At 41.4% G+C, this 26,659-nt stretch overlaps 1 protein-coding gene across 7 annotated transcripts in view; it reads left to right on the top strand.

Moving 5' to 3' along the window:
* LOC106611552 (LIM domain-binding protein 2) overlaps nucleotides 1-26,659 on the top strand; it is an 84,846-nt gene that overhangs the window by 49,148 nt on the left and 9,039 nt on the right. For 2 of the 7 annotated variants that reach the window (XM_014211868.2, XM_045723862.1), the window contains 6 exons: nucleotides 7,232-7,404; nucleotides 12,821-12,943; nucleotides 16,646-16,729; nucleotides 19,122-19,245; nucleotides 23,423-23,476; nucleotides 24,255-24,403. In XM_014211868.2, the coding sequence (XP_014067343.1) occupies nucleotides 7,232-7,404; nucleotides 12,821-12,943; nucleotides 16,646-16,729; nucleotides 19,122-19,245; nucleotides 23,423-23,476; nucleotides 24,255-24,403 (707 nt within the window). The remainder of the gene's footprint in view (nucleotides 1-7,231; nucleotides 7,405-12,820; nucleotides 12,944-16,645; nucleotides 16,730-19,121; nucleotides 19,246-23,422; nucleotides 23,477-24,254; nucleotides 24,404-26,659) is intronic. The other 5 variants (XM_014211871.2, XM_014211872.2, XM_045723861.1 and 2 more) reach the window with 5 other exon arrangements.

Raw genomic sequence — 26,659 nt, 5'->3', positions numbered from 1 at the left:
CAGACACACACACAGACACAGACACAGACACAGACACAGACACACACAGACACACACAGACACACACACACACACACACACACACACACACACACACACACACACACAGACACAGACACACACACAGACACACACACACACACACAGACAAACACACACACACAAACACACACACACACACACACACAGACACACACACACAGACACACACACACACACACACACACACACACACACACACACACACACACACACACACACACACACACACACACACACACACACACACACACACACACAGACACACATACACTCTTAGAAAAAAGGGTTCCAAAAGGGTTGTTTGGCTGTCCCCATAGGATAACCCTTTTGGGTTCCATGTAGAACCATCTGTGGGAAGGGTTTTACATGGAACTCAAAAGGTTCTACCAAATAACCAAAATGGTTCTACCTGGAATCAAAAAGGGTAATTCAAAGGTTTCTCCTGTGGGGACAGCCAAATAACCCTATTAGGTTCTAGATAACACCTTTTTTTGTCTAAGAGTTTACATCCTAGCTCTGTTGCCACCCGCCACCCCACCATACCCCAATATGCTTTGGATATGTTTGCACCCCACCTAGAAAATAATGTAGGGGAAACACTGGACTATGGAGCTTGAAATGGTACAATATTTACCATGCCTGCCATTACCTGCTCTATCAGTGTGTTTTTGGTGGGGTGTGCAGTGTTATTTTGTGGGATATGTTTTGGTTGAGTCTCCTCATGCGAGGCTTCTACTGAAGCTTATGGGTTGGTCAGGTGTGCGAGAAGCATATCTGTGTATCTCTCTCTTCTACCTCTCTCTCTCTCCCTCCCTCCACTGCTCACCCTTTTTTTACGTGTTTATTTAGTCATGCCCGACTTTATCGAATTTGAAAATACATGCCAGTCACGGGCTCTCTCTCTCTCTCTCTCTCTCTCGCTCTCTCTCTCAATTCAATTCAATTTGCTTTATTGGCATGACATAACAATGTACATATTGTCAAAGCGTACTTTGGAGATTAAGTGATACATTTAGAATATTAACATAATTAACATAATAATAATCAATATTGTCAACGGAACAGTAACAACAACAATCAAGGGTCAAAATAACCATACATTGAACAATAACAGTGGCATAGAGGACATGTGCAGGTTGATTGGTCTGTCAGACACTGTCCCTCATTTTATGGCAGGCAGCAATGTAGTGCGCTGTCAACCCACAGCTCTCTGCATCCTCCCCCAACAGAACGGGTAGCCTACTCTCATCAGAGAGGTCTTTGAAACCTTGATTAAGGGTTTAAAATTTGGGAAAATTACACTGTCAATTATTTTTTTTTTTTACATGTCAGTCAGCTCTGTCTCTGGTTCTGCTGTGGTGCGGTGGTTGCCCAGCCTTTCTTCTACAGGGAGCCAGGCTATCCTGTGTCTACCCTTCTCAATGCAAGGCTGTGCTCATTGAGCCTGTACTTTGTCAAGGGTCTTTCTAAGATTTCGATCAGTAAACTTGGTCAAATAGTTGGTAATTTGGTTCATTTTGATTGATTGGATGTTCTGGTCCTGAGGCTTCAGTGTGTTAGTAGAACAGGTTTGTGAGCCCCAGGACCAGCTCTCTCTCCTCTCTCCTCTCTCTCTCTCTCTCTCTCTCTCTCTCTCTCTCTCTCTCTCTCTCTCTCTCTCTCTCTCTCTCTCTCTCTCTCTGCAGTCATAACCTCGGGAGCCACAGCCACTACTGTCTTTGGGGGACATTTCTAAATGAAGTTTTATTTCCCTAGCTTTGCTCCCTCAGGGGAACAGTGGAACATAATTTCACCCAACAGTGTGTTGCCTCTAAAATGTATTATTTCTGGTCCGAATCAGGAATCTTGCTGGATAATGTAGCTTGTTTCAGAGGGAGAGAGAGTAGGATGAGGGATTTCCAATATGCGTGGCTTCTTTTGATTCAAAACACAAGCGGAAAATAAGTTATTATTCTTTTTTTGTTTTTCCAATACATGGCTGCTTCGGAACCCGAACACAAACAACAATTCAGTTTACACTGTATTGTAGATATATTGGAGAGAGGAGAGAGGAGAGAGAGCTGGTCCTGGGGCTCACAAACATGTTCTTCTAACAGGACCAGATGGCTGATGGCGCCGGAGAAGATGGCTGATGTTTTACGTGCTCCTAACTGACTGTGTTTTTATGTTCGTTTTTCTGCGCTTTATGTTGCTGCTATCGTCTCTTATGACCGAAAATAACTTCTGAACATCAGAACAGCGATTATGCACCACAAACTGGCAGTAGCTTTTTTGTCCTTTAATGAGTCCGATGAGCCCGACGTGAAGGACATACCGCTTTCCTGGGAACAGGCCCGGAGTCAAAAACCACCTTCCGGAGACACCTGAAACCCCACCTCTTTAAGGAATACCTGGGATAGGATTAAGTAATCCTTCTAACCCTCCCCCTCCCTACCCTCCCCCCCCAAAAAAAGATATAGATGTACTATTGTAAAGTGGTTGTTCCACTGGATATCATAAGGTGAATGCACCAATTTGTAAGCCGCTCTGGATAAGAGCGTCTGCTAAATGACGTAAATGTAAATCCCCGTCATTTGCGTGAAGAGATGACGGAGAAAAAGAGGACGAAGGTCAGGCTGCCTTCTGAGAATTCGTAGGCGATCAGATAAACCCCCTTGCCTTCCGTTCTTCTAGCTAACGTGCAATCACTGGAAAATACAATCAACGACCTACGAGTAAGATTGAACTACCAACGGGACATTAAAAACTGTAATATCTTATGCTTCACGGAGCGTGGCTGAACGATGACATTATCAACATACTGGCTGGTTATATGCTGTATCGGCAGGATAGAACAGTGGCGTCTGGTAAGAAAAGGGGGAGCGGACTATGCATCTATGTAAACAACAGCTGCTGCATGACATCTAAGGAAGTCTCAAGATTTTGCTCGTCTGAGGTAGAGTATCTCATGACAAGCTGTATACCATACTATCTACCTAGAGAGTGTTCATCTGTATTTTTCGTAGCTGTCTACATACCACCACAGACCGAAGCTGGCAAACAGGAAAACGCTCATCCAGAAGCGGCGCTCCTAGTGGCCGCGAACTTTAATGCAGGGAAACTTAAATCTGTTTAACCAAATTTCTATCAGCATGTTTGGGGTGGTAGGTAGCCTAGTGGTTAGAGTGTTAGGCCAGTAACCAAAAGGTTGCTGGATCAAATCCCTGAGCTGACAAGGCAAAAATCTGTCATTCTTCCCCTGAACAAGGCAGTTAACCCACTGTTCCCCAGTAGGCTGTCAGTGTGAATAAAAATGTGTTCTTAACTGACTTGCTTGGTTAAATAAAATAAAAAATAATGATAAATGTGCAACAAGAGGGGAAAAATACTCACCCTCCATTTGGCAAATCTGACCATAATTCTATTCTTCTGATTCCTGCTTACTAACAAAAATTAAAGCAGGAAGCACCGCTGACTCCGTCAATAAAAAAGTGGTCAGATGAAACAGATGCTAAGCTACAGACTGTTTTGCTAGCACAGACTGGAATATGTTCTGGGATTCTTTCTATGGCATTGAGGGGTGCACCACATCAGGCATTGGCTTCATCAATAAGTGCATCGATGACGTCATCCCTACAGTGACCGTGCGTACATACCCCAACCAGAAGCCATGGATTACAGGCAACATCCGCACTGAGCTAAAGGCTAGAGCTGCCGCTTTCAAGGAGTGGGACTCTAATCCGGAAGCTTGCAAGAAATCCTGCTATGCCCTCCGACGAACCATCAAACAGGCGATGCGTCAATACAGGACTAAGATCGACTCGTACTACACCGGCTCCGACACTCGTCGGATATGGCAGGGCTTGCAAACTATTACAGACCACAAAGGGAAGCACAGCCGAGAGCTGCCCAGTGACAAGAGCCTACCAGACGAGCTAAACTACTTCTATGCTCGCTTCGAGGCAAATAACACTGAAACATGCATGAGAGCACCAGCTGTTCCGGACGACGGTATGATCACGCTCTCCGCAGCCGATGTGAGTAAGACCTTTAAACAGGTCAACATTCACAAGGCCGCACGGCCAGACGGATTACCAGGACGTGTCAAGCGAGCATGCGTTGACCAACTGGCAAGTGTCTTCACTGACATTTTCAATCTCTCCCTGTCCGAGTCTGTAATATCAACATGTTTTAAGCAGACCACCATAGTCCCTGTGCCCAAGAACACTAACCTGCCTAAATAACTACTGACCCGTAGCACTCACATCTGTAGCCATGAAGTGCTTTGAAAAGCTGGTCATGGCTCACATCAAAACCATTATCCCAGAAACCCTAGACCCACTCCAATTTGCATACCGCCCTAACAGATCCACAGATGATGCAATCTCTATTGCACTCCACACTGCCCTTTCCCACCTGGACAAAAGGAACACCTATGTGAGAATGCTATTCATTGACTACAGCTCAGCGTTCAACACAATAGTGCCCTCAAAGCTCATCAATAAGTTAAGGACCCTTGGACTAAACACCTCCCTCTGCAACTGGATCCTGGACTTCCTGACGGGTGGACCTCCCCCAGGTGGTAAGGGTAGGTAACACATCTGCCACGCTGATCCTCAACACAGGGGCCCCTCAGGGGTGCGTGCTCAGTCCCCTCCTGTACTCCCTGTTGACTCATGACTGCACGGCCAGGCACGACTCCAACACCATTATTACGTTTCCCGATGACACAACAGTGGTAGGCCTGATCACCGACAACGACGAGACAGCCTATAGGGTGGAGGTCAGAGACCTGGCCGTGTGGTGCCAGGACAACAACCTCTCCCTCAACGTGATCAAGACAAAGGAGATGATTGTGGACTACAGGAAAAGGAGGACCGAGCATTCCCCCATTCTCATCGACGGAGCTGTAGTGGAGCAGATTGAGAGCTTCAAGTTCCTTGGTGTCCACATCACGAACAAACTAACATGGTCCAAGCACACCAAGACAGTCGTGAAGAGGGAACGACAAAACCTGTTCCCCCTCAGGAGACTAAAAAGGTTTGGCATGGGTTCTCAGATCCTCAAAGGGTTCTACAGCTGCACCATCGAGAACATCCTGACTGGTTGCATCACTGCCTGGTATGGCAACCGCTCAGGCTCCGACCGCAAGGCACAACAGAGGGTAGTGTGTACGGCCCAGTACATCACAGGGGCCAAGCTTCCTGCCATCCAGGACCTCTATACCAGGCGGAGTCAGAGGAAGGCCCTACAAATTGTCAAAGACTCCAGCCACCCTAGTCATAGACTGTTCTCTCTGCTACCGCACGGCAAGCGGTACCCCCCAAGCCATACGACTCTTGAACATCTAATCAAATGGCTACCCAGACTATTTGCATTGTCGTCGTCGTCCCCCCCCTTTACGCTGCTACTACTCTCTGTAATTATCTATTCATACCGTAAATTCCGGACTCTAAGCCGCAACTTTTTTCCCCAAGCTTTGAACCTCGCGGCTTAAACAATGACGCGGCTAATATATGGATTTTTCCCGCTTTCAATTTTTTTCTTCCAAAAAAACACATTCTGTGACGTGCTCAGTTTTTTGGCGGCATGAAGCTATCATTAGACCAATGAAATTGCCGAACGGGTTAAGGTCAAACAACTTTTTAGTTTACTGTTTAGATAAAATCGCGCACTCTCAAACGCCCCATCATTCTAATTACGGTAGTCATTTTGTCACCCTCATCATGGCAAAGATCCGGAGAAATGCATATGATGCAGCTTTCAAGTTGAAGGCGATTGATCTGGCTGTTGGAAAAGGAAATAGAGCTGCAGCACGGGAGCTTGGTCTGAATGAGTCGATGATAAGACGTTGGAAACAGCAGCGTGAGGAATTGACTCAGTGCAAAAAGACAACTAAAGCTTACTGCAAATTATAATTTTTTTGTTACAAGCCGTGTTTCGTTAAAGCCTATTTATTTTTGTTACAAGCCGTGTTTCGTTAAAGCCTATTTATTTTTGTTACAAGCCGTGTTTCGTTAAAGCCTGTGTAAAGTTAATTTGTTTCAATGTACCGGTAGGCACCTGCGGCTTATAGACATGTGCGGCTTATTTATGTTCAAAATAATATATATTTTTTAAATTCAGTGGGTGCGGCTTATATTCAGGTGCGCTTAATAGTCCGGAAATTACGGTAGTCACATTAATAACTCTACTTACATGTACATATTACCTCAATTACCTCAGCTAACCGGTGCCCCTGCACATTGACTCTGTACCAGTACCCCCCTGTATATAGCCTCGCTATTGTTACTTTACTGCTGCTCTTTAACTATTTGTTACTTTTATTTCTTATTCTCATTTGTATTTTTTAAACTGCATTGTTGGTTAAGGGCTTATAAGTAAGCATTTCACTGTAAGATCTACACCTGTTGTATTCGGCGCATATGACTAATAGCATTTGATTTGATTTGATAGTGTCTCCTTCCCTTGTTACAAATACACTACCCCGACATAAGCTGATAATGTGATGAAGAGATATCTTTTCTGTTTTGCATAATGTCACAGTGTATCCTAAAGCATGATCCTTTTGTATCATTCATTATATTAATTTAAACAGAGATCTAGCTGAAAGAGAATAGAGGGAAGAGGAGAAAGAACAAGAAAGCCTGAGGGCAAAAGACACTGGCATACTTTCCCCTCCGCTACTTTCTCTCTCGCTCTCTTGATTTTGTCAAACACTAAATCCACACCGTTCCTCCACTTTGAGTTCTTTTAGCGTTCTCTAGTAACCTTTCACAGCTTTGCTGTAACTTTCCAACCAGACTGTCCAAGTTTTACTTTGCTTGCTTGGAATAATTCCCTCACTATTTTGCAAAACAAATGGTTTGCTTTGTACTGTATGGCTATTTCACATTAAGCAAAGAAAAGCAGATCAGTAATGGCTAAAATTGGGTAGCATACATGGTGTAAAACTTTCTATCCATCTATAGTGTAGGTCTTTGTCAGGTACCTTCACATACCTACACATTATAATAGACCATAACTAGCCTACAAAGGCTAGTTTGGTAAAAACTTGAGTCTACAAATGAATGAATTACTTAATGAGTGAATTGTGTATTTTTCCTCTGTTTTCCCTGTTTTAAATTGGACAAACACTCACCCTTCACTACTTTAGTCCCATATTTCAATTATGAATAACTTCCCCGCTCTTTGTTTTCTATTTTCTCAGCTATCGGACGAACGCTCATCCCACGCTACTTCAGCACAGTGTTTGAGGGCGGCGTCACTGACCTGTACTACATCCTCAAACACTCCAAGGAGTCCTTCCACAACTCCTGCATCACTGTGGACTGTGATCAGTGCACCATGGTCACTCAGCACGGTAAACCAATGTTTACAAAGGTAAGATCGTAACCCCTGCAATAAATGCAAGGCTGTCATTGTGACACCAAGATCTTATGAGATTTTATTTAATTTCATTGTGTCATTGTGACACCAAGATCTTATGAAATTTTGTTTAATTTACTATAAAATTGAAATGATTTATTTCAAGTTCGTATCCATGACAGTTTTTTACATTTATGAAATTATTTTCCACAAAGCTGAAGAGAGTAAAAGTATGGTGGGTGTGGCTCCTAAAAGGAGTATCTAGCAGCACTTGATTCAGATGGTCAACTGTGTTGGAATCTGGTTCTGCAGACTGTCTTTTGAATTTAAAGTGAGGCTCATGCTAGTGAAGATAGCTACAGGGATTCCTTGTTCCATGAATGAACACTGCAGTGAAGCACACACACAATTTACCTCCATAAAATTACCCACAAATGCAGTGTTATCATAAAACCTAGTCACCATGTTAGGGGTATACCATAGCTTGCATAGTATCATGAGAAGAGAGGAAAATGTAAACTGCAACAGATGAAGAACAATAACAGTACACACAAACACGGTAAATGAAAAAATTTTCTCAACCGCCCCATTTAAGCTTTAGCAAAATCAGGAAGTGGAAAAATTAATTCATTAAAAGAAATTCCACTAACAGAGCACGTTCCGGGAGCTCCCATCCAGCCTTCTGGCACTGGAGCGCTGAATCTCAATGAGCTCTGCCTCGTTCCCCTCTTCTCTCACCTCCACCCTTCCATCCTCCTTCCTCCAGCCCCCCATTCCTCATCCCTGGAGAAATCATTCCTGGCTCCTTCCCTATCCCAGGGGGAAAAGCCCCCGCCATCCCGCTGGGAGTAATCTGGATGTGTAAACCCAGCATGTGTGCATGTTCATGTGTGTGTACGTGTTCGTGTGTGGAAGTGTGTGCGTGCGTGTGAGGCGAGGGTGTCGGTTTCTGCACGATGGTACCCCCCCGCTGCACCCCTATGGTATCCCAGAACCTCGATTTAACACCCAGCAGGCCCCATTATACCTAGGCTCTGTGGATGAAGCATTGGGGCAAAGCCCTTATTACTGTAGCCCAGTTGCCAGGACTTCCTGTGGGGGATGGAAAAACCAGACGGGAGTTCTGTGGATGTAGCATCGGGACCAAAGCCCTTGTTACTGTAGCCCAGTGGGCCATCCCTACCTGTGGGGACAGTCAATGATTCTATCTCTCGCTGTTTAATTCTTATTTATTGAGTAAACTGTTTAAGCAAAAGCCAATTTGAATTGAATTGATAAGGTTGATGAATTGGAATGTAATAACAGTGTAATAATGGTATATTACAGTCTAATACAAGGAATAGGGTATCACTTGACTACAGAATGTATTTCCCGCCCCCCCTAAGGGAAATATCTATTTTCTGACAAAAAAAAAGCTACATTTGGTAAGATTTAGATATGTGCATACAGGCTATCCATAGGCAAACACATTTTGAAGGGAAATAAGTGGGCAGAATTATATATATTTTTGTTATTTAATAAAAACAGAAACTTCAGAAAGGGGGGTGTTTTGCCCCACTATCAAAATGACATTGCACATCTCACTATTAATATCTTCAATATAATGACGTTTTGATGTATGGCCCCTCTTTTTATTTTCATCCTTCCTGTTCAAATCATCATTAAATTACTGTATCTCAAAATGTATTGTGTAACTCAAAGAGGATACTTATAGATGATTTGGACATGATTTGAAAATGCTATTATAGGTGCCCCAAACATACTCACTTTAAATTGTACTACTTTTAATAAAAACTGATGACCATTTTTCTCTCTAACCAAGTGGATTATTTATTTTTAGGCTCCCCTACTGGTGTATATATATATAAACATTTATAGATGTAATTCCATTAAGTTATATATTTAACTTTTTCTAAAGCACAAAATATTAGATCAATGTACCTCTAAATTGTTTTGTTGGAGTGACTTAAAACGTTAAGATGAGACAGATTACATGGTCAGTTGAGCAAGACTAGTGGCATCCAGGGAAAGTGTTGAAAAATGTTTTGGTGACATAAAGTGTTTTTTGTGAGAATTACAGGGGGGGGGGGGGGTTTAATCCTGGGGATGTTTAACCCCAAGCCACCCGATTACAGACTAATACATAATGAATGTATATGATGATGTTTTATAATGTTACTATATGTTACAAATGTATTATTAATTCTCTATTACACCCTTATTTATAATGAATGTGTATATTTAAATAATATTTATATATGAACCTAATCTATTATGAATAAGGCTCTAGGCCTACAGTAGCACCTTATACAGTAGAGAATGGTGTCTCTTGAGCAAGCTTGTGATGCTGTTTTACTCTCTCCTCTCAGAATATGTGACTGAGATCCCTTAGCCAAGCAAATGTGGAGAAGATTTATTACAGGCTTCTTAAATCATTTGGGACTCTCCAAGGGGCCTTACCTTTTTATGACCACTGTTTGTATTCACTACCATTTTCATCAGTTGCCTGTACTTTTCATACAGTCCCATGAAGTGTAGTATTGTAAGAGTAAAGGATTTGTAAAGCCATTTTATTGGTAACGATTTTTAATAACAATCCATTTTAGCCAACCAATAAAGAAACTTCACTATGGTGTATTTTGGCAGAATTTTGGCTGTACAGTTTATATACACTACCGGGGAAAAGTTTTAGAACACCTACCCATTCAAGGGTTTTTCTTTAAACAAATAATAGTCCCACTTACCCCAAACCAGATGGGATGGCATATTGCTGCAGAATGCTGTGGTAGCCATGCTGGTTAAGTGTGCCTTGAATTCTAAATAAATCACAGACAGTGTCACCAGCAAAGCACCCACACACCATGACACTTCCTCCTCCATGCTTTACATTTGGAAATACACATGCAGAGATCACCTCACAAAGACACAGCGGTTGGAACCAAAAATCGCCAATTTGGACTCCAGACCAAAGGACACATTTCTAATGTCCATTGCTAATGTGTCCTTTAGTAGTAGTTTCTTTGCAGCAATTCGACCCTGAAGGCCTGATTCACACAGTCTCCTCTGAACAGTTGATGTTGAGATGTGTTTGTTACGTGAACTCTGTGAAGCATTTATTTGGGATGCAATTTCTGAGGCTGGTAACTCTAATGAACTTATCCTCTGCAGCAGAGGTAACTCTGGGTCTTCCATTCCTGTGGCGGTCCTCATGAGAGCCAGTTTCATCATAGTGCTTGATGGTTTTTGCAACTGCACTTGAAGAAACTTTCAAAGTTCTTGAAATTGTCCATATTGACTCACCTTCATGTCTTTTAAAGTAATGATGGACTGTCATTTCTCTTATTTGAGCTGTTCTTGCCATAATATGGACTTGGTATTTTACCAAATAGGGCTATCTTCTGTATTCTCCCCCACACTGATTGGCTCAAACGCATGAACATTTAAGAAGGCACACCGGTTAATTGAAATGCATTCCACCTCATGAAGCTGGTTGAGAGAATGCCAAGAGTGTGTAAAGGTGTCATCAAGGCAAAGGGTGGCTATTTGAAGAAATATATTTTGATTTGTTTAACACTTTTTTGATTACGACATGATTCCATATGTGTTATTTCAAAGTTTTGATGTGTTCACTATTATTCTACAATGTAGAAAATAGTAAAAATAAAGAAAAAACCCTTGAATGAGTAGGTGATCTAAAACTTTTGACCGGTAGTGTACAGTACACATATGATAAAATGTCTTTCTTTCTGGACAATACTTCTGTACATTTAGGCGCCCCTTTATATTCTGTTTAACTCCCCTGATAACGCTTCATGGAGTTTCCGAATAGAATGTTTCACAATGTACAAAAAAATATATTTTAGCATGTGTAGGTCTTTGTGTTAATATCAATGGAAGCGTTACAGAATTTCACTTACATCTGTAGCCAGTATCGTTAAAGTCATACTTTTTCCCTGTGGCCAGAGTACACTAGTCTAAGAAACAGTTGGAATCATAATCAAACTAGAATGAAAGCCCTTTCCATTGTTCATTAAACAGTTACGATTATTTTCAAATATTTCTTCAGTCTAATCTGCACAGATCTAAAGACAACCACATTGTTAGATATCCAACGACTAACTTGATAAATATCAGAAAGTAGTTCCGAAATGTAATCTCAATGGCCGAATAACTCATGACTACAAAATCCAGACAGTGTAATACTGCATAGAGAAACATCCTCACATTGTAGCCAAGCAACATAGACTAAACTACATCACCAGAATGGGTTAAATCATATATTCAATGGTAGGAGATAGCAGAGGGAGAAAAAAATCCCTTTTTCTCTACTTTTTCATTTTTTTCCAGGGTTGCGGAGTGAAACCACGTGACCAGGCCTGTATGCCCGCCAGCCTCTTTCTTGTTGATCCTCTAGAGACCATCTGTGCTGGGGGCATTGATTAGAGTGTGTCTGGTGGGATTACATCTTTTCGGTTGCCATGCCAACTAATCAGCTGATTTCTTTTTTTTTGCTGCCCGCTCTCTCCCTCCCTCCGGTTGCCACAGCAACGAAACATCGGGAACTGCAAGGGCCCCTACAACACTGAATTCGGCTAAAGGGGCGAATGAGTTTTTTTTCCTGTCTCTCTCTCACTCATACTGTCTCTCTTTCTCTTGCACGCTCTCTCTCTCTTGCACACTCTCCCTCTCTCACTCTCTCTGTCTCTTAATTGGCAACTCTCTCTGACCCAAACTTATTTTGTCTCTGCGTCATCTTCAAGAGAGCGTGAGGGATGAGAAGAACAAGGACAGACCTGCTGAATAAGGACAGAGTAAATAATAGTTTGCCCAATTCCAAACAACTTGAACAAATTTGAAACTGAAGGACATAATGAGTTTTATGAAAATCATTCCTGGCTCATAAAAATCGATCCCTGTTGTGATTACCCAATAAACAGACGTCCGCATGCCAGCAAATTAAAAATGTCTGATAGTAAAATAAATACTGTGCATTACTTATGTAAATAAGGTATTTCTGTTTTTTATTTGTAATAAATTTGCTAAAATTAAATTTTAAAAATATGTTTTCGGTTTGTCATTATGGGGTATTGTGTGTAGATTGACGAGGGAATGTTTAATCAATTTTAGAATAAGGCTGTAACGTAACAAAATGTGGAAAAAGTGAAGGGGTCTGAATTCTTTCTGAATGCACTGTACATCAGTATGGGGAATGATGTCAAAGGTGACGTAAACTGTAGCCTACTGTGTACTAAGGGATTTTGAAAACCTATATTGAATGAAGCTGAGTAGGACTACATTTGTTACAAAGGTTGTTATGAATGATACTGCAACACTCATAAATGTGTCATGCTTGGTCTCATGAAGGTGTTATGCATGTCTTATGTATACCCCCTTCTAAGAAAGTGTTACCCCATCTTTGTTGTTGGGACAGGTATGCACAGAGGGCCGCCTGATTCTTGAATTTGCCTTTGACGACCTTATGAGGATCAAGACTTGGCACTTCACCATCCGGCAGAACCGAGAACTCATCCCCCGCAGCATCCTGGCCATGCACGTGAGTAGTGTGACATCATCAACATGCGCACACCCACACAAATGTAACACATAGAGTTGGATAGAGGGCACTGCCCATGCTGTCACAGACGCCATTATAGCAAGATGCAGAAATGTGCCCTATATCCAACTCTATGCTTTGACATCGTCAACATGTGCCACCCACGCACCATAGAGAATGATAGAGAATTATGAGAATGATAGAGAATGGTGAGAACCATAGAGAATGTTGAGGAAGTCATCATGGATATACTCAGTTTTGCATGGACATTGCCATTGAGGGCTTCCACCATTTTAAAGTAGTCAACTGGGTGAGGATGGGTTGGGAGCGATCTGCCAATGATCAGAGCATTGTCTTCTTCAACCTCTTGAGTCCCACACTCACGCCGGCATCATTTAGTGCTTCTAACCCCTTTTAAACATTGTGTGTTTGCTACAGACTTCTGTTTTTTTGCATTGGATTCGTCTATTTCTTCCACCATTAGCCTGTGCGATTGACGGAGGCTGAAGTATACCTTATTGACATAGGATTTGCGGTATGTTGACAGAACAAATAATTGGGCAATGTTTATATGGTCCCCTTTCAAACAGCCAAATATTTTCCACATTCTTGTCGGCATTCACCTTCTATATCGCCATTGCTTGCCACAACTGAGCAAGAGAAATTCAACTTTGACTCTGTTGTTGCGATCGTTGTCATGTTAACCTGATGTGAGAGAGCAAGCTCTAAATCCGACAGAAATGCTGCTTTCAATGTACTGCTTTCATTTCTTCACATTCACAATAGTAAGTTCAGTCAGTTAGCAGCTCACCATACTTGTAAACCATTTATACTATAATGTGTTGATTTTCATGCTATGGTGAATAAAAAGGTGGCTACAGTTAAACTCAAAATGTTGGAGATAGCAAACAGCTAGCTAATGTTAGCAACAAACCAAGTCATTGTCTAGAGAAAGTTGCTTTTAGTTGCCTGGCTTGCTTGATTGACATGTTTTGTCCACAAAATAGAGCAAGTAACGTTTCTATTTGGACCAGGCTATGATTTAATTTGTGCCAATTGCCAAAGATGGTAAGATGTAAGGTAGCGTTTATACTGAGGGGTTGGCGGGACATTTAAATACATTACGGCAATAATGACTAGGAAATAATAGTACAGGCTTTGTCGCCTGCAATACCTTTCAGATATAAAGGAAAGGCAGCAAAAAGTTAGCAGGATGCTAAAGTTGGTGTAAAAACATCTTGGTTTGACAGTTGTACTAGAGATGTGTTTGTGAGACAAGGGTGAATCTCGAAAACGGTTTGAGCTACAAAGTATTATAATCCCACTATGAAAAGCTGAGACTCTCACGAACACGCAAATGTAATGTTTTTCTCTATGATGCTCACAAGCCACACAACAGTCGTTAGAAGGTCAGGGTCTTCTACATAGAAGATCATAGGAAATCCCAGGACATAGTGTCTATAATACTGTAATAATCTCATATAGTTGCTGTCACAAACTCCAAACTCCACACAGTTGTTACTGACTAGTTGGATATTCATGTCCCACTGAGCCAACAATTTCTGTACTTACAGCATTCTTTTTACAATTTTTTTGCGTGGCGAGCATTATTTGTTCTTTGACATTTGTCAGTAAAACTCATTAATGCAACTGTTTATTTCAAATTGTTTTGTGTTCTTGTAGCCATGATTGTCCTAAAAATAAACTGGTAAAACACTTCAATGTGAGGCTAAATATGAGGGCAGAGAAAGCAGATGAATCAAAGTTGTGAATTTTAACCTGGGGCCAATTGGTTGCATGGTTTGTAATATGGCTTTAAGCTATATCACTGCCATATAGTGGCCACAATAAATGAATGACACACAAGATTTGGTTCATGACTCCAGCAATGCAGGTGGCGGTAAGTCACCAATATTAGCTTTATGCTTTTTTCAAACAAAAGAAGAAGAACATTTACAACTTGAAAATGGAGATGGCCTCAATGGCGCTGCCTGTGCTCTCACAGACACTATAATGGCACAATACAACGATGAGTCCTCTAACTATATGTCACCTGCCTATTTTCCATTCAGGTGTATCCTATCCTCAAATTGTAATGCGAGTCCTACTCCACAGGGTCTAAAGTACCCCAACTCCACCAAGACACTTAAATGCTATTCATAGCATATGAATTTAAAAGCCATACAAAGCAGTTTGGAAAGTGTCCCAATTTGGAGGGATTTTATAAACCAATTTATTTGCAGACATCAAAGGAAGGCTTGGATCAAAGAGGGCCCTTGCCTGAGCAAAAAAAAAAAGGTCAAATTAATAATCTGTTTAATTCCAGTAAGTGTATTCAACATAATAGTCACACGGAAGGAAGGCCAGTGAAGTGAGCAACTTATAAATTGTCATAATTCCATACGTTAGACATAGTATATTATATTCAGTAGTGCACAGTCATACTCTTGGCATACTCTAGTATCTTGAACATGTATGCATCAAATACATTACCCATATGCATGTAACCTATCATCACCTAAATGCATAGCCTACCTTGAAGTGTGCAACAATGACTGATAGAAACAGTCTATTTTCTTCAGCCTTGTGGGCCTACAGGTATATTTAAGAAGTAGTTTTCCACGTATAGCCAGCCTCCTTCTTTTTGCCAAATCTTCATATGAAATTCACACACCATTAATTTGGCCCCTGTGGGTATTGCCACTAATTCCAGGAGAGTAGGGTATTGTGGGCCCTGGCCTGATATTTCACAGGCATGTGAGTGATGTGTAAAAGTGAGTTAGCTCTTTTGATCATAGCCTCGACTAATGAAAAGGGTAGAGAGCGCTAGGTCTGGAAATGAGAAGACTGAATTTAGACAGACACAATTGTGCTTGTGCGTGTGCACGCAGACATGCACACACAAACCGTAGACACAAATGCAGACAATACACAAACATGTACATACACACATGTGCGCACACGCACGCGCACACACACACACACACACATCACAGGCTTTGTTATAACATTTTAAGCATTCCGGTTTTTGCTCGAGCATTCATTTCTTGTAAAAGCACCCATTTTTTCATAGTCTCACAGTTTTGTGGGTAGTTCAAGGTTAGACTATTCTGACACTGATTCTTTTTTTTCAAATGGTATTCAATGTAGTTATTGATAACCATGGTCGAAAAAGCATTTGACACCTCTTGGAGTCACAGGTTCTCACAATACTAAGCTATAATGAGGTGGCTGGTTGGCATTGATGTTTCATTTCCAATTTCAAATCATAGTCTAAGACGAAGCAATTTTTTTTTAAATGTTTTTTTTCTCCATCGTCCTTTATCCACATACTCAGACTCAACTTTATTGTAGTCGTTGGTTCAATAGCGGCCTAGCCAATGCTAGAGCAGAAGCAAAGCATAGTTCTGTCTTTCTCTCCTCTTGGACAATACAGAACGACTTGATATTTTCCTTCCTGACTTTTCTCCACACAAAGATACAACTAGAGATGAGACTATGCATTTTTCATAAGCTTCGAAATGGAAGCATGCGCCAGGCCAAGCCGTCTCTTGGTTTGTTAATACACTGCATTTTCAGACTGAAGACTTATACTATATGAAAGAGTGCTAACAAGTTAATATTAGTAGTTAATATAAATGAATACTGTATGTTGCCTCTCTCAATTTCATTACCCCCCACTCCCTCTTCCCCAACCCTTAGGCACAAGACCCCCAGGTTTTGGAGCAGCTCTCCAAAAACATCACCCGCATGGGGCTCACCAACTTCACCCTCAACTACCTCAGGGTAAGAGCTCTCTCTCTCTCACTTTAATTCAATCGCCCTCTCTCTCTCTCTCTCTCCTCTTTGTCTATCTGACTCTCTCTGTATCTCTGTCTCTCTCGCTCGCTCGCTTTCTCACACACACACTTTAATTCAATCACCCTTTTTCTCTCTCTCCTCTGTCTGTGTCTGTGTGGGTTTGTTGCGCTCTCTCTCTTCCATTCACACTCACATAAAGACACACACACAAAGACAGGCACAAACATGCACCCACGCACAAACACACTCACACGCCGCCACTACTCAATATATCAATCACCTTGATACCATGCCATGCCATCCACAATTTTAATTAGGTATGCCTACCTGAAGATCATTTTTCTGGATATTTTAAGAATTTCAAGATGGAATATACAAAATAACATTCACAGACTGCCAGCTATCACAATATGTTATTTTATTGAGAACAAAACTTAAATACATCAGTGAATATCCCCCTATATGTATATCCTTGCTTACTTTTTAGGTCCATTCCTCACTGTATTTATAACATATACTTAGTAAAAGTCTCAGCAGCCTGCACCAGAATACATTAGTCAGTATTTCAGCTCTCTTTTGTTTGTGCTTTTCAGTCCAAGACTGAGTGACAGCTCCGATTTCCAAATGGGAGAACAAGAGAGGAAGAACGAGGGAGAAAAGAGAGAGGGAGCGAATTAATTGGATCGAGAAAATTAGCATAACATTAATGAACGCTCCCTGTTGAGACTCATAATTGTGAAATGCCGCGCGGAGAGACGGCGAAGTGCCTAGCCACTGTTTATTTAGAAGACTGTGGAGAGAGAGAGAGAGAGGGGAGAATGAGAGAGAGCGACAGAGAAAGAGGGCTTGGGGGCAGATTTTTTTTAACAACCATTCTTACCATTTTGTTGGACTTCTTCTTTTTTTTTGTCCTCGTCGTTGTTGTTTTTGTCTCCATAGCAGCTTACCATGAAAATGATTATGGAATGCATATGGAATAATCATATGGAATATATTGAGTGCAGTTTGGGAGATGTTTGTGTCATAACACACCTATATTATCGTCATTTATAAAATATATATATATTGCACCTTTTTATTTTGAATTTTAAACCTCTCTTTTATTTCTGATAAAAATCGAATTACGCCTTGCTTTTCAGTTATTGACAGCATATCATCCATTACCTATAGGAGATTTATCCATTGGCTGTTAGTGTAGAACTACTAGGCTATTCCTTTGAGGGTTGGTTCGTTTTTTTTAAATGACACCCTTCCGCACAACCTACCTCATTTATCCAAATAAAAACACCCCCTGTAATTGTACACCAACAAATCCTATTCTTGGCTCTGAGGCAAATTAGGAATTGGTCGACTTTTGGAGGTCGACGTGGGGTTCATTTCATACTGTACTTTGAGTAAACATCATCAGTCTCCCTCACGTCGCGGTGAGCCATAGCGATTTCTATCTCGCTATCTTAGTGTCGCTGTTCAGATAAAATACGCCCTTTCCTCACATAAATGGAGTCTTTATTGTCTTTCGAAAGGCACTCGTGTTTCCCATCATTTATCAGTTCTTCCCAAAGAGACTGGCCAAGGGTCAAAAAACTGCATTTTTTTTGCGGGGTCAGTATATTTAAGCCTTTCCATGTATTAGAGCCGTAAAGCAGGCTTCCTACCATTCAACCTCAAAATAGCACTTGTTTTCAGGCTCAAATCCAGGGATTGTTCCCTGAGCTAGGGGGGATATAGTCGTGTCAAGAGGATGGTATCAGAGAAAGAACAAACATGGGTTTAGTGGGCTACATGCATGTTCACTTTGCCTGCAGACAGTCCAATGCCATTATAAAATAGCTCTGTAGTAACAGAGTGAATGGCATTGGTGGACCCTGTGACTCGCTGGTCTGGTCTTTTTTTTTTAAACGTCTCAGAGTAGGAGTGCTGATTTAGGATGAGGTCCGTCCCCCTTACATATACTTGTACTCCTTATGATCTAAAAGCCGAAACTGATCCTATATCAGCACTCCTACTTTGAATACAGGCCCAAGTCTGTTTTTGATAGGCCTATGAGTATGTGAATTGGCTGGTTAAGAGAACTATTGAGGGAGGTTGTTTGCAACATGTGAAAGCCTGTCCTATTCAAACTGCCAAACTGGCCCACGTGTCCTCTTTGTGATGACGTCATAGGTCACTTGATGATGCTCCTTGTTGGATTCTCAAATTGTACATGGAGTTTCAGACTCAGCATGTATAGGTGATACCCCTTTGAGCGAAGCTCACATAGTGATTAAAGATCCATCTTCACCAACATGGAAAACATGCACTCTATTTGCATGTGCGTTTTAATACTTCCGAATCTAACATTTGCGTGCGTGTGTGTGTTCCTATTCTCCATCTGCAGCTGTGTGTCATCCTGGAGCCCATGCAGGAGCTCATGTCGAGGCACAAGACCTACAACCTCAGCCCTAGGGACTGTCTGAAGACATGCCTGTTCCAGAAGTGGCAGAGAATGGTGGCCCCACCAGGTAACGTTTGTACTGCCTTAATAACCAAACACACTTGTCTGCAGCTGTCAATGGCAGTGTCCCAAATGGTACCGTATTCTCTTTATAGTGCACTACTTTTCACCAGAGACCTATGGGACGCAGACGATGTTGTTATAGTGACTTATAAGTAATAGGAGAGCTGAGGTGACATAATGACAATGGTTGGATTGTCTAATTTCTAATGAGACCATGTTGAAGAAGAGAGAAGGTAAATATCTATTATATTGCATATGCTTAAAATGTATTCTCCCTGTCAGGAATCGGGAAATTTATCAGCAATTCCTCTGGAATTTCGATTTGAATAGACTGTAACCAGACATTTCAAGGTTTTATGATTGATGTTTGAAGGGTGGTTCTTGAAAAATAGTTGGCTTAAAATGGCTGTGCAGTATTAAAGCTGGAGTAGAAATGAGCAGGTGTTTTGGACATATTTTAGGCCTGCAAATTACTGCAATGTTCGCCAAGGCATGACAAGATGTCTTTAAAAAGCAACACCAGTAGAAACCCTTTGACTCAGATCTGTGTAATGTGTGAGGCTTCTGAACTTTAATTAAGGGTGGCTGGTGTAATCAAACTACAAGATCCAACTCCCTCGCTGATAGCTCCCCAGAGGTTTGAATTCTTACTTTTGATTTATTATATTTTTTTCACTGTCATTGAGCGTAGAATCTTCTTGAAAAGACCCTTTGAAAAAGGAGAGGTTGAACTGTCATTGTCTAATTGTGCACAAGGGGATAAACCTTTGTTCAATTGCATGTAGTATGGTGTTAGGGTTCAGTGAAAAAATGTTGAGATGCCAAACATATCAACTGTATACGAGCTGATAGCAGCTTTGGGATCCAGAATCGTCTGTGTACAGTGCCTTTGGAAAGGATTCAGACCACTTGACTTTTTCCACATGTTGTTAGGTTACAAGCTTATTGTAAAATTGAATAAATCGTTTTTTTCCCCTCATCAATATACACACAATACCCCATCACGACAAAGCAAAAACAGGTTTTTAGAATTTTTTGCTAATTTATAAAATATTGAGAGAAAAAAATGTAATATCACATTTACATAAATATTCAGACCCTTTACTCAATACTTTGTGGAAGCACCTTTGGCAGCGATTACAGCCTTGACTCTTCTTGGGTATTACGCTACAAGCTTGGAACACCTGTATTTGGGGAGTTTCTCCCATTCTTCTCTGCATATCCTCTCAAGCGCTGTACGGTTGGATGGGGAGCATTGCTGCACAGCTATTTTCAAGTATCTCCAGAGATGTTCAATGGTGTTCAAGTCCAGGCTCTGGCTGGGCCACTCAAGGACATTCAGAGACTTGTCCCGAAGCCACTCCTGCATTGTCTTGGCTGTGTGCTTAGGGTCGTTGTCCTGTTGGAAGGTGAACCTTCGCCCCAGTCTGAGGTCCTGAGCTCTCTGGAGCAGGTTTTAATCAAGATTCTCTCTGTACTTTGGTCTGTTCATCTTTGCCTCGATCCTAACTAGTCTCCCAGTCCCTGCCGCTGAAAAACACCCCCACAGCAGGATGCTGCCACAACCATGCTTCACCGTAGGGATGGTGCCAGGTTTCTTCCAGACGTGACGCTTGGCATTCAGGCCAAAGAGTTCAATCTTGGTTTCATCAGACCAGAAAATCTTGTTTCTCATGGTCTGCGAGTCATTAGGTGCCTTTTGGCAAACTCCAAGCGGGCTGTCATGTGCCTTTTACTGAGGGGTGGCTTCTGTCTGGCCACTCTACCATAAAAGCCTGATTGGTGGAGTGCTGCAGAGATGGTTGTTCTTCTGGAATCTCCACACAGGAACTCTAGAGCTCTGTCAGAGTGTCCATCGGGTTCTTGGTCACCTCCCTGGCCAAGGACCTTCTTCCCCGATTGCTCAGTTTGGCCGGGCGGCCAGCTCAAGGAAGAGTCTTGGTGGTTCCAAACTCCTTCCATTTAAGAATGATAGAGGCCACTGTGTTCTTGGGGACCTTCAATGCTGCAGACATTTTTTAGTACCCTACCCTCAGATCTGTGCCTCGACACAATCCTGTCTCGGAGCTCTACGGACAATTCCTTCAATCTCATGGCTTGGTTTTTGCTCTGACATGCACTGTCAACTGTGGGACCTTACATAAACGGATGTGTGCCTTTCCAAATCATTTCCAATCAATAGGATTTACCACAGGTGGACTCAAATCAAGTTGTAGAAACATCTGAAGGATGATCAATGGAAACAGGATACACCTGAGCTCAATTTAGAGTGTCATAGCAAAGGGTCTGAATACTTAAGTAAATAAGTTATTTCAGTTTTTTATTTTTAATACATTTGCAAAACTTGTTTTTGCTTTGTCTTTATGGAGCATTGTGTGTAGATTGCTGGGGATTTTTTTTAATCCATTTTAGAATAAGGCTGTAATGTAACAAAATGTGGAAAAAGGCAATGGGTCTGAATACTTTCCGAAGGCACTGTATGTGTCACATGTTGCCTTGACTCATTGCTGGTTTCCAGACTAGTGGACTTCATACTTAACAATATATTGGTTGTATAGCCAGGTTATTAAAATGGTAGCTTTTGTAATTTGAAACAGATCTTGGATCAGTTTTGCTGCTCATACATTTTTCGCGTGCCACTACAGCTCATCCGTCCAGCTGTGTTTTTAACCGAAACCAAACTGAACTATGCCGGTCTACTGTAATTGTAGTTTCCTCATTAGTGACGTTTTTCATCTTTCCTCCAATTCTTCTCGGACCAGGAAAATGGTTCTGTTTTAGCGAGGAAGGAAGCACAGATGCATTTATGTGCTGATAAGTATTTTTGGTGGAAATGGATTTGAGTTTTAGTGCGTTTTTTGTTCAACATAAAAGTAAACAGTTGTGATGCCAGAAAAGGATTTCATGTTTCTGTACCCAGGTTTGTCAAAGTAGTGGATGGGAATTGGTAATAGACTTAATTTTGATAGTTTCTCGTGACAACCATAAACATTAAAATGTAGTAGCAATAAAGAAGTTGATTTGGTTCTATTTGCAGACATTATAGTTTTTATAAAAAAATGTGTGTATGCTCCTCCGTTATGTTATCTACTCAAATAAATGATACACTAGGTATACAAAACATTAAGAACACCTTCCTAATATTGATTTGCAACACCCCCCCCCCCCCTTTTGCCCTCAGAACAGCCTAGATTCGTTGAGGCATGGACTCTACAAGGTGTCTAAAGCGTTCCACAGGGATGCTGGCCCATGTTGACTCCAATGCTTCCCACAGTTGTTTGAAGTTGGCTGGATGTCCTTTGGATGGTGAACCATTATTGATACACACGGGAAACTGTTGAGCGTGAAAACCCAGCAGCCTTGCAGTTCTTGATGCAAATCGGTGCGCATGGCACTTACGACCATACCCCGTTCAAAGGCACTTAAATATTTTGTCTTGCCCACACAATCCACAACTGTCTCAAGGCTTAAAAATCCATCTTTAACCTTTCTTCATCTATACTGATTGAAGTGAATTTAATAAGTGACCTGGATTCACATGGTCAGTCTATCTAATGGAAAGAGTAGGTGTTCTTAATATTTTGTCCACTCAGTGTATGTTGCCTTTGAATACTAAAGCATCTCCCTTGGTGTGATTAGTATAAGAACCTCTAAAAATGTATTTCATTTCACTTTTTGAAGATCACAGATTATATATATATATATATATATATATATATATATATATATATATATATATATATATATATATATATAAAACGAGATTCAGAGGGATAACATTATCTTACAAACACTTGGTGAAAATGGCTAAATAAATATATTAATAAATTATGTTTTTCAGAAACAATATTTTGGAGATATTAAGTACTGTTAAGATCTCTACTTAACCTATTTCATTACTTTACACAAGATGAATGATCAAGGATACACATGCTTTTTAATTGCATCTTTTATTAATTTATTCATTAAATGTCTAGCTCATAAAAAAATGACTTTTCATAATTGCAAGTCTTCTACAGTGATAATGTTTAGGCAATATCTTTGTTGCAGGGAATGTCATTTTTTTTCTCCCTTCATTCATTCTGTTTTCATTTCTCTCTTTCTCTCTCTGTCTGGCATTTAATTACATAAAATAATGAATCACTTCAATTAAACAAAACTAATTTTGGCTCCGGTTTTAGCTGGACACCCACAGAACTTCAAAACGGAAATATTCCCCACAAATCACAAAAAAGGTACCTTTTCTGTCTTCGTATAGTTCACAATAGAGATAGAAGTAGTCTAGGTGAGCTGCATTCTGTTCTCTCTGAACGGAATGCCATGAAATACATTGGCGTGTACTTTGTGTTTTCGTCATGAATGCTCAACACCTGTTCAGAACACGAAGACGAAATTTGATGACTGCGTGTCATATTTCTCATTCTACATCACTTGGAAATTGTTTGCTTGAACACCACACTGTGCATCGCTACTTCATGTGATGATGCACACAAACATACAATCCGACTCACAAAGGCAATTCACAGCAAAACAAAGATATAAATGGCTACAGAAGCCTGTACTACTACAGATATACTGTAGATACAGTAGGATAAAACGTGATGTTATCTAGCCCAGTAGAGTCATTTTAATGTGGAGAGGCTATCGAGAACTGTACAACACCAAGGTCATTACGGCATTCACATTAAGTCAAGCAGCACGGTCTATTGTTGAGCAATTATGCAAATGAAACAGGGGTTCTTTCTTACTGGTGCATGTCTTGGGAGATGTTAACGTCTTTTGATTTCACCTCTGACGTTAACAAAGCATGGATAATTTTTTGAGTTGTTGCGTATTGTGCGTATTGTGTGTGTGTGTGTTTGAGTGTGTCTGTCTGTCTGTCTGTGGATGCTTGCATAGGTGTGTGTGCATGTCTATATACACATGTGTGTATAAATCGTGTGTTCTTTATGCGTTACCCCTACCTTGGTATATGCATTATGTTGTCCGCCATGGCTCTTGTTTCCTTTGCTGGTCGTGCCAAAGCTGAGCCAACGAGACAGACAACGACGAAGAGGAGGAAAAGGAAGAACTCTGCCAGCAGCGCCAACAGCAGCGTGGGCAATGCCAACAGTAAGAAGAGAAGCCCTGCCAGCAACTTCAGCCTCTCCAGTCAGGTACCTGTAAGCATCATCTGTACCGGTTTGGCCCTCTCGTACACCCCTATACACCACATACAACCCTTATACACAACTACTATAGATGCACAGGCAGGAAGGCATGTAGTGAAACACAACCATTCATTTGTAGGACTATCAATCGACCATCATAATATGTTTATTTAAGTATTCATCTAGAATACTTAAATCTAGAATCTGTTGCTTCATTTACACCCTCTGCTCTGGGGATTGCTTTATCAACCGGCGCTCCATGGCTCTAGTCTATCCCGCGTTTGCTTCCTCGACATGTCAATAGAACGGGGCCACTCGACACAGTTTGAGGTTAAACACCTACTTAAACCACTGAGTGTTGCACCTTGCGCTTCACATCACTCCGGGGGATAAAGTGCTGTTGCGCTCCAGTTGTTTGCACAGACTATAGTACTCTCTCATTATCACTCACTGGGTTTGCTAGACGTACAGTATGTATGGACTGTAAGGAGTCATACTGACCGCTTAGTACTGTTGTACCTCTGGCTGGGGGTGTTTTTAGGAGGGAGGGGGGCAGGGAGACTGGGGAAATGTGAACTCTCTGTTTTGGGTTGGGTTGTTCCACGCGGTGCTTTGTAGGTCATGCTTTTAATCCACAATGCATCTCTCTTTTTTCTCTCTCTTTCTCTTTCTTTCTCTATGTATATATTTTCTCTCTCTCTCTCTCTCTCTCTCACAGACTCACATAGACACACACCCTCTCCAACTCAAGCTCACCCTCTCTCTTGGTCTTTCTGGATCTGCCTCTCACTCGCTCTCTCTCATAGACACACACCTTCTCCAACTCTAACTCCCTCTCACTCTCTTTCACAGCCACCCCCCTTCTATGTCTTACTCAATCACTCGGACAACCACACATACACAAACATGCGCACCCACACACACAATTGTTTTCTCGGTGGATTGCTGTTTGGCTCTACGCCATCTCTCATTATCACATATCTGTATACACACCTCTCTCCCTACTCCCCAATCCTGAAACACACACTTCCTATGGCCAACGTTGACACGCGTCTTTAAGAGCAGCGGCGGAAACATGCTGGTTACATATGTTGCACGCCAGCTAGCTTTGTCTGAGAAGTTGTTCGTTCGTTGGCTGAGCACAGGCCCTACGTGAGCCCAATGACAATAAGAAGTGGACCCTGGCGAGGAAAGGGAGGGAGGGGGTGAATGGGGGGGCATAGGGAAGTGAGGGGGAATGGGTTGTTGTGTTGTTCAACAGTGACCTCTACTGGTTGCTAGGCTGAAATGACATTGAAAACCATGCAGAGTGCTACTATGTGTTTGCTGATGGATTCTTTTGGAACATTCAGATAGAAATGGATTGCGTAGAACAGATATGATTGTGTGTTAGCTTTATTTGATGAATTGCTATATGCATCCCTCTGAACATTTCACCTCACAGAATAGACCCCTGAAAATAATCCTGAGCCCTTACCTACACATTCTGTGTTTGCAGATCTTAAAAACCTCTTAAGGATTGGACCCTTTTTTTAAATTTTCGCATAAAATGACATACCCAAATCTAACTGCCTGTAGCTCAGGACCTGAAGCAAGGACATGCATATTCTTGATACCATTTGAAAGGAAACACTTTGAAGTTTTTGGAAATGTGATGTAGGAGAATATAACACATTAGATCTGGTAAAATATATTTTTTTAATCATCTTTGAAATGCAAGAGAAAGGTCACAATGTACTATTCCAGGTTAGGCGCAATTACGATTTTGGCCACTAGATGGCATCAGTGCATGTGCAAAGTTTTAGACTGATTCAATGAACCATTGCATTACTGTTCAAAATGTTGTATCAAGACTGCCCAAATATTCCTAATTGGTTTATTAATACATTTTCAAGTTCATAACTGTGCACTCTCCTTAAACAATAGCATGGTATTATATCACTGTAATAGCTACTGTAAATTGGACAGTGCAGTTCGATTAACAAGAATTTAAGCTTTCTGCCAATATCAGATATGTCTATGTCTTGGAAAATGTTCTTGTTACTTACAACCTCATGCTAATCACATTAGCCTATGTTAGCTCAACTGTCCCATGGGGGGAACACCGATCCCGTACAGGTTAAGGGACTAGATAGGCTTATGCTGAAGGCCCTGCCCTTCAATGGGCATAGGGGAGCATCCACCATATTGCTTACACCTGATTACTTACAGGTTACTTCAGACCTGCAAACACAGAAGGAGTAGAGGGCCAAGGGGGTTGTCTGATCC

This window comes from Salmo salar, chromosome ssa09, assembly GCF_905237065.1.
Source record: "Salmo salar chromosome ssa09, Ssal_v3.1, whole genome shotgun sequence".
Classification (NCBI taxonomy): Eukaryota; Metazoa; Chordata; class Actinopteri; order Salmoniformes; family Salmonidae; genus Salmo; species Salmo salar.
This window is presented reverse-complemented; position numbering and strand designations above follow the sequence as displayed.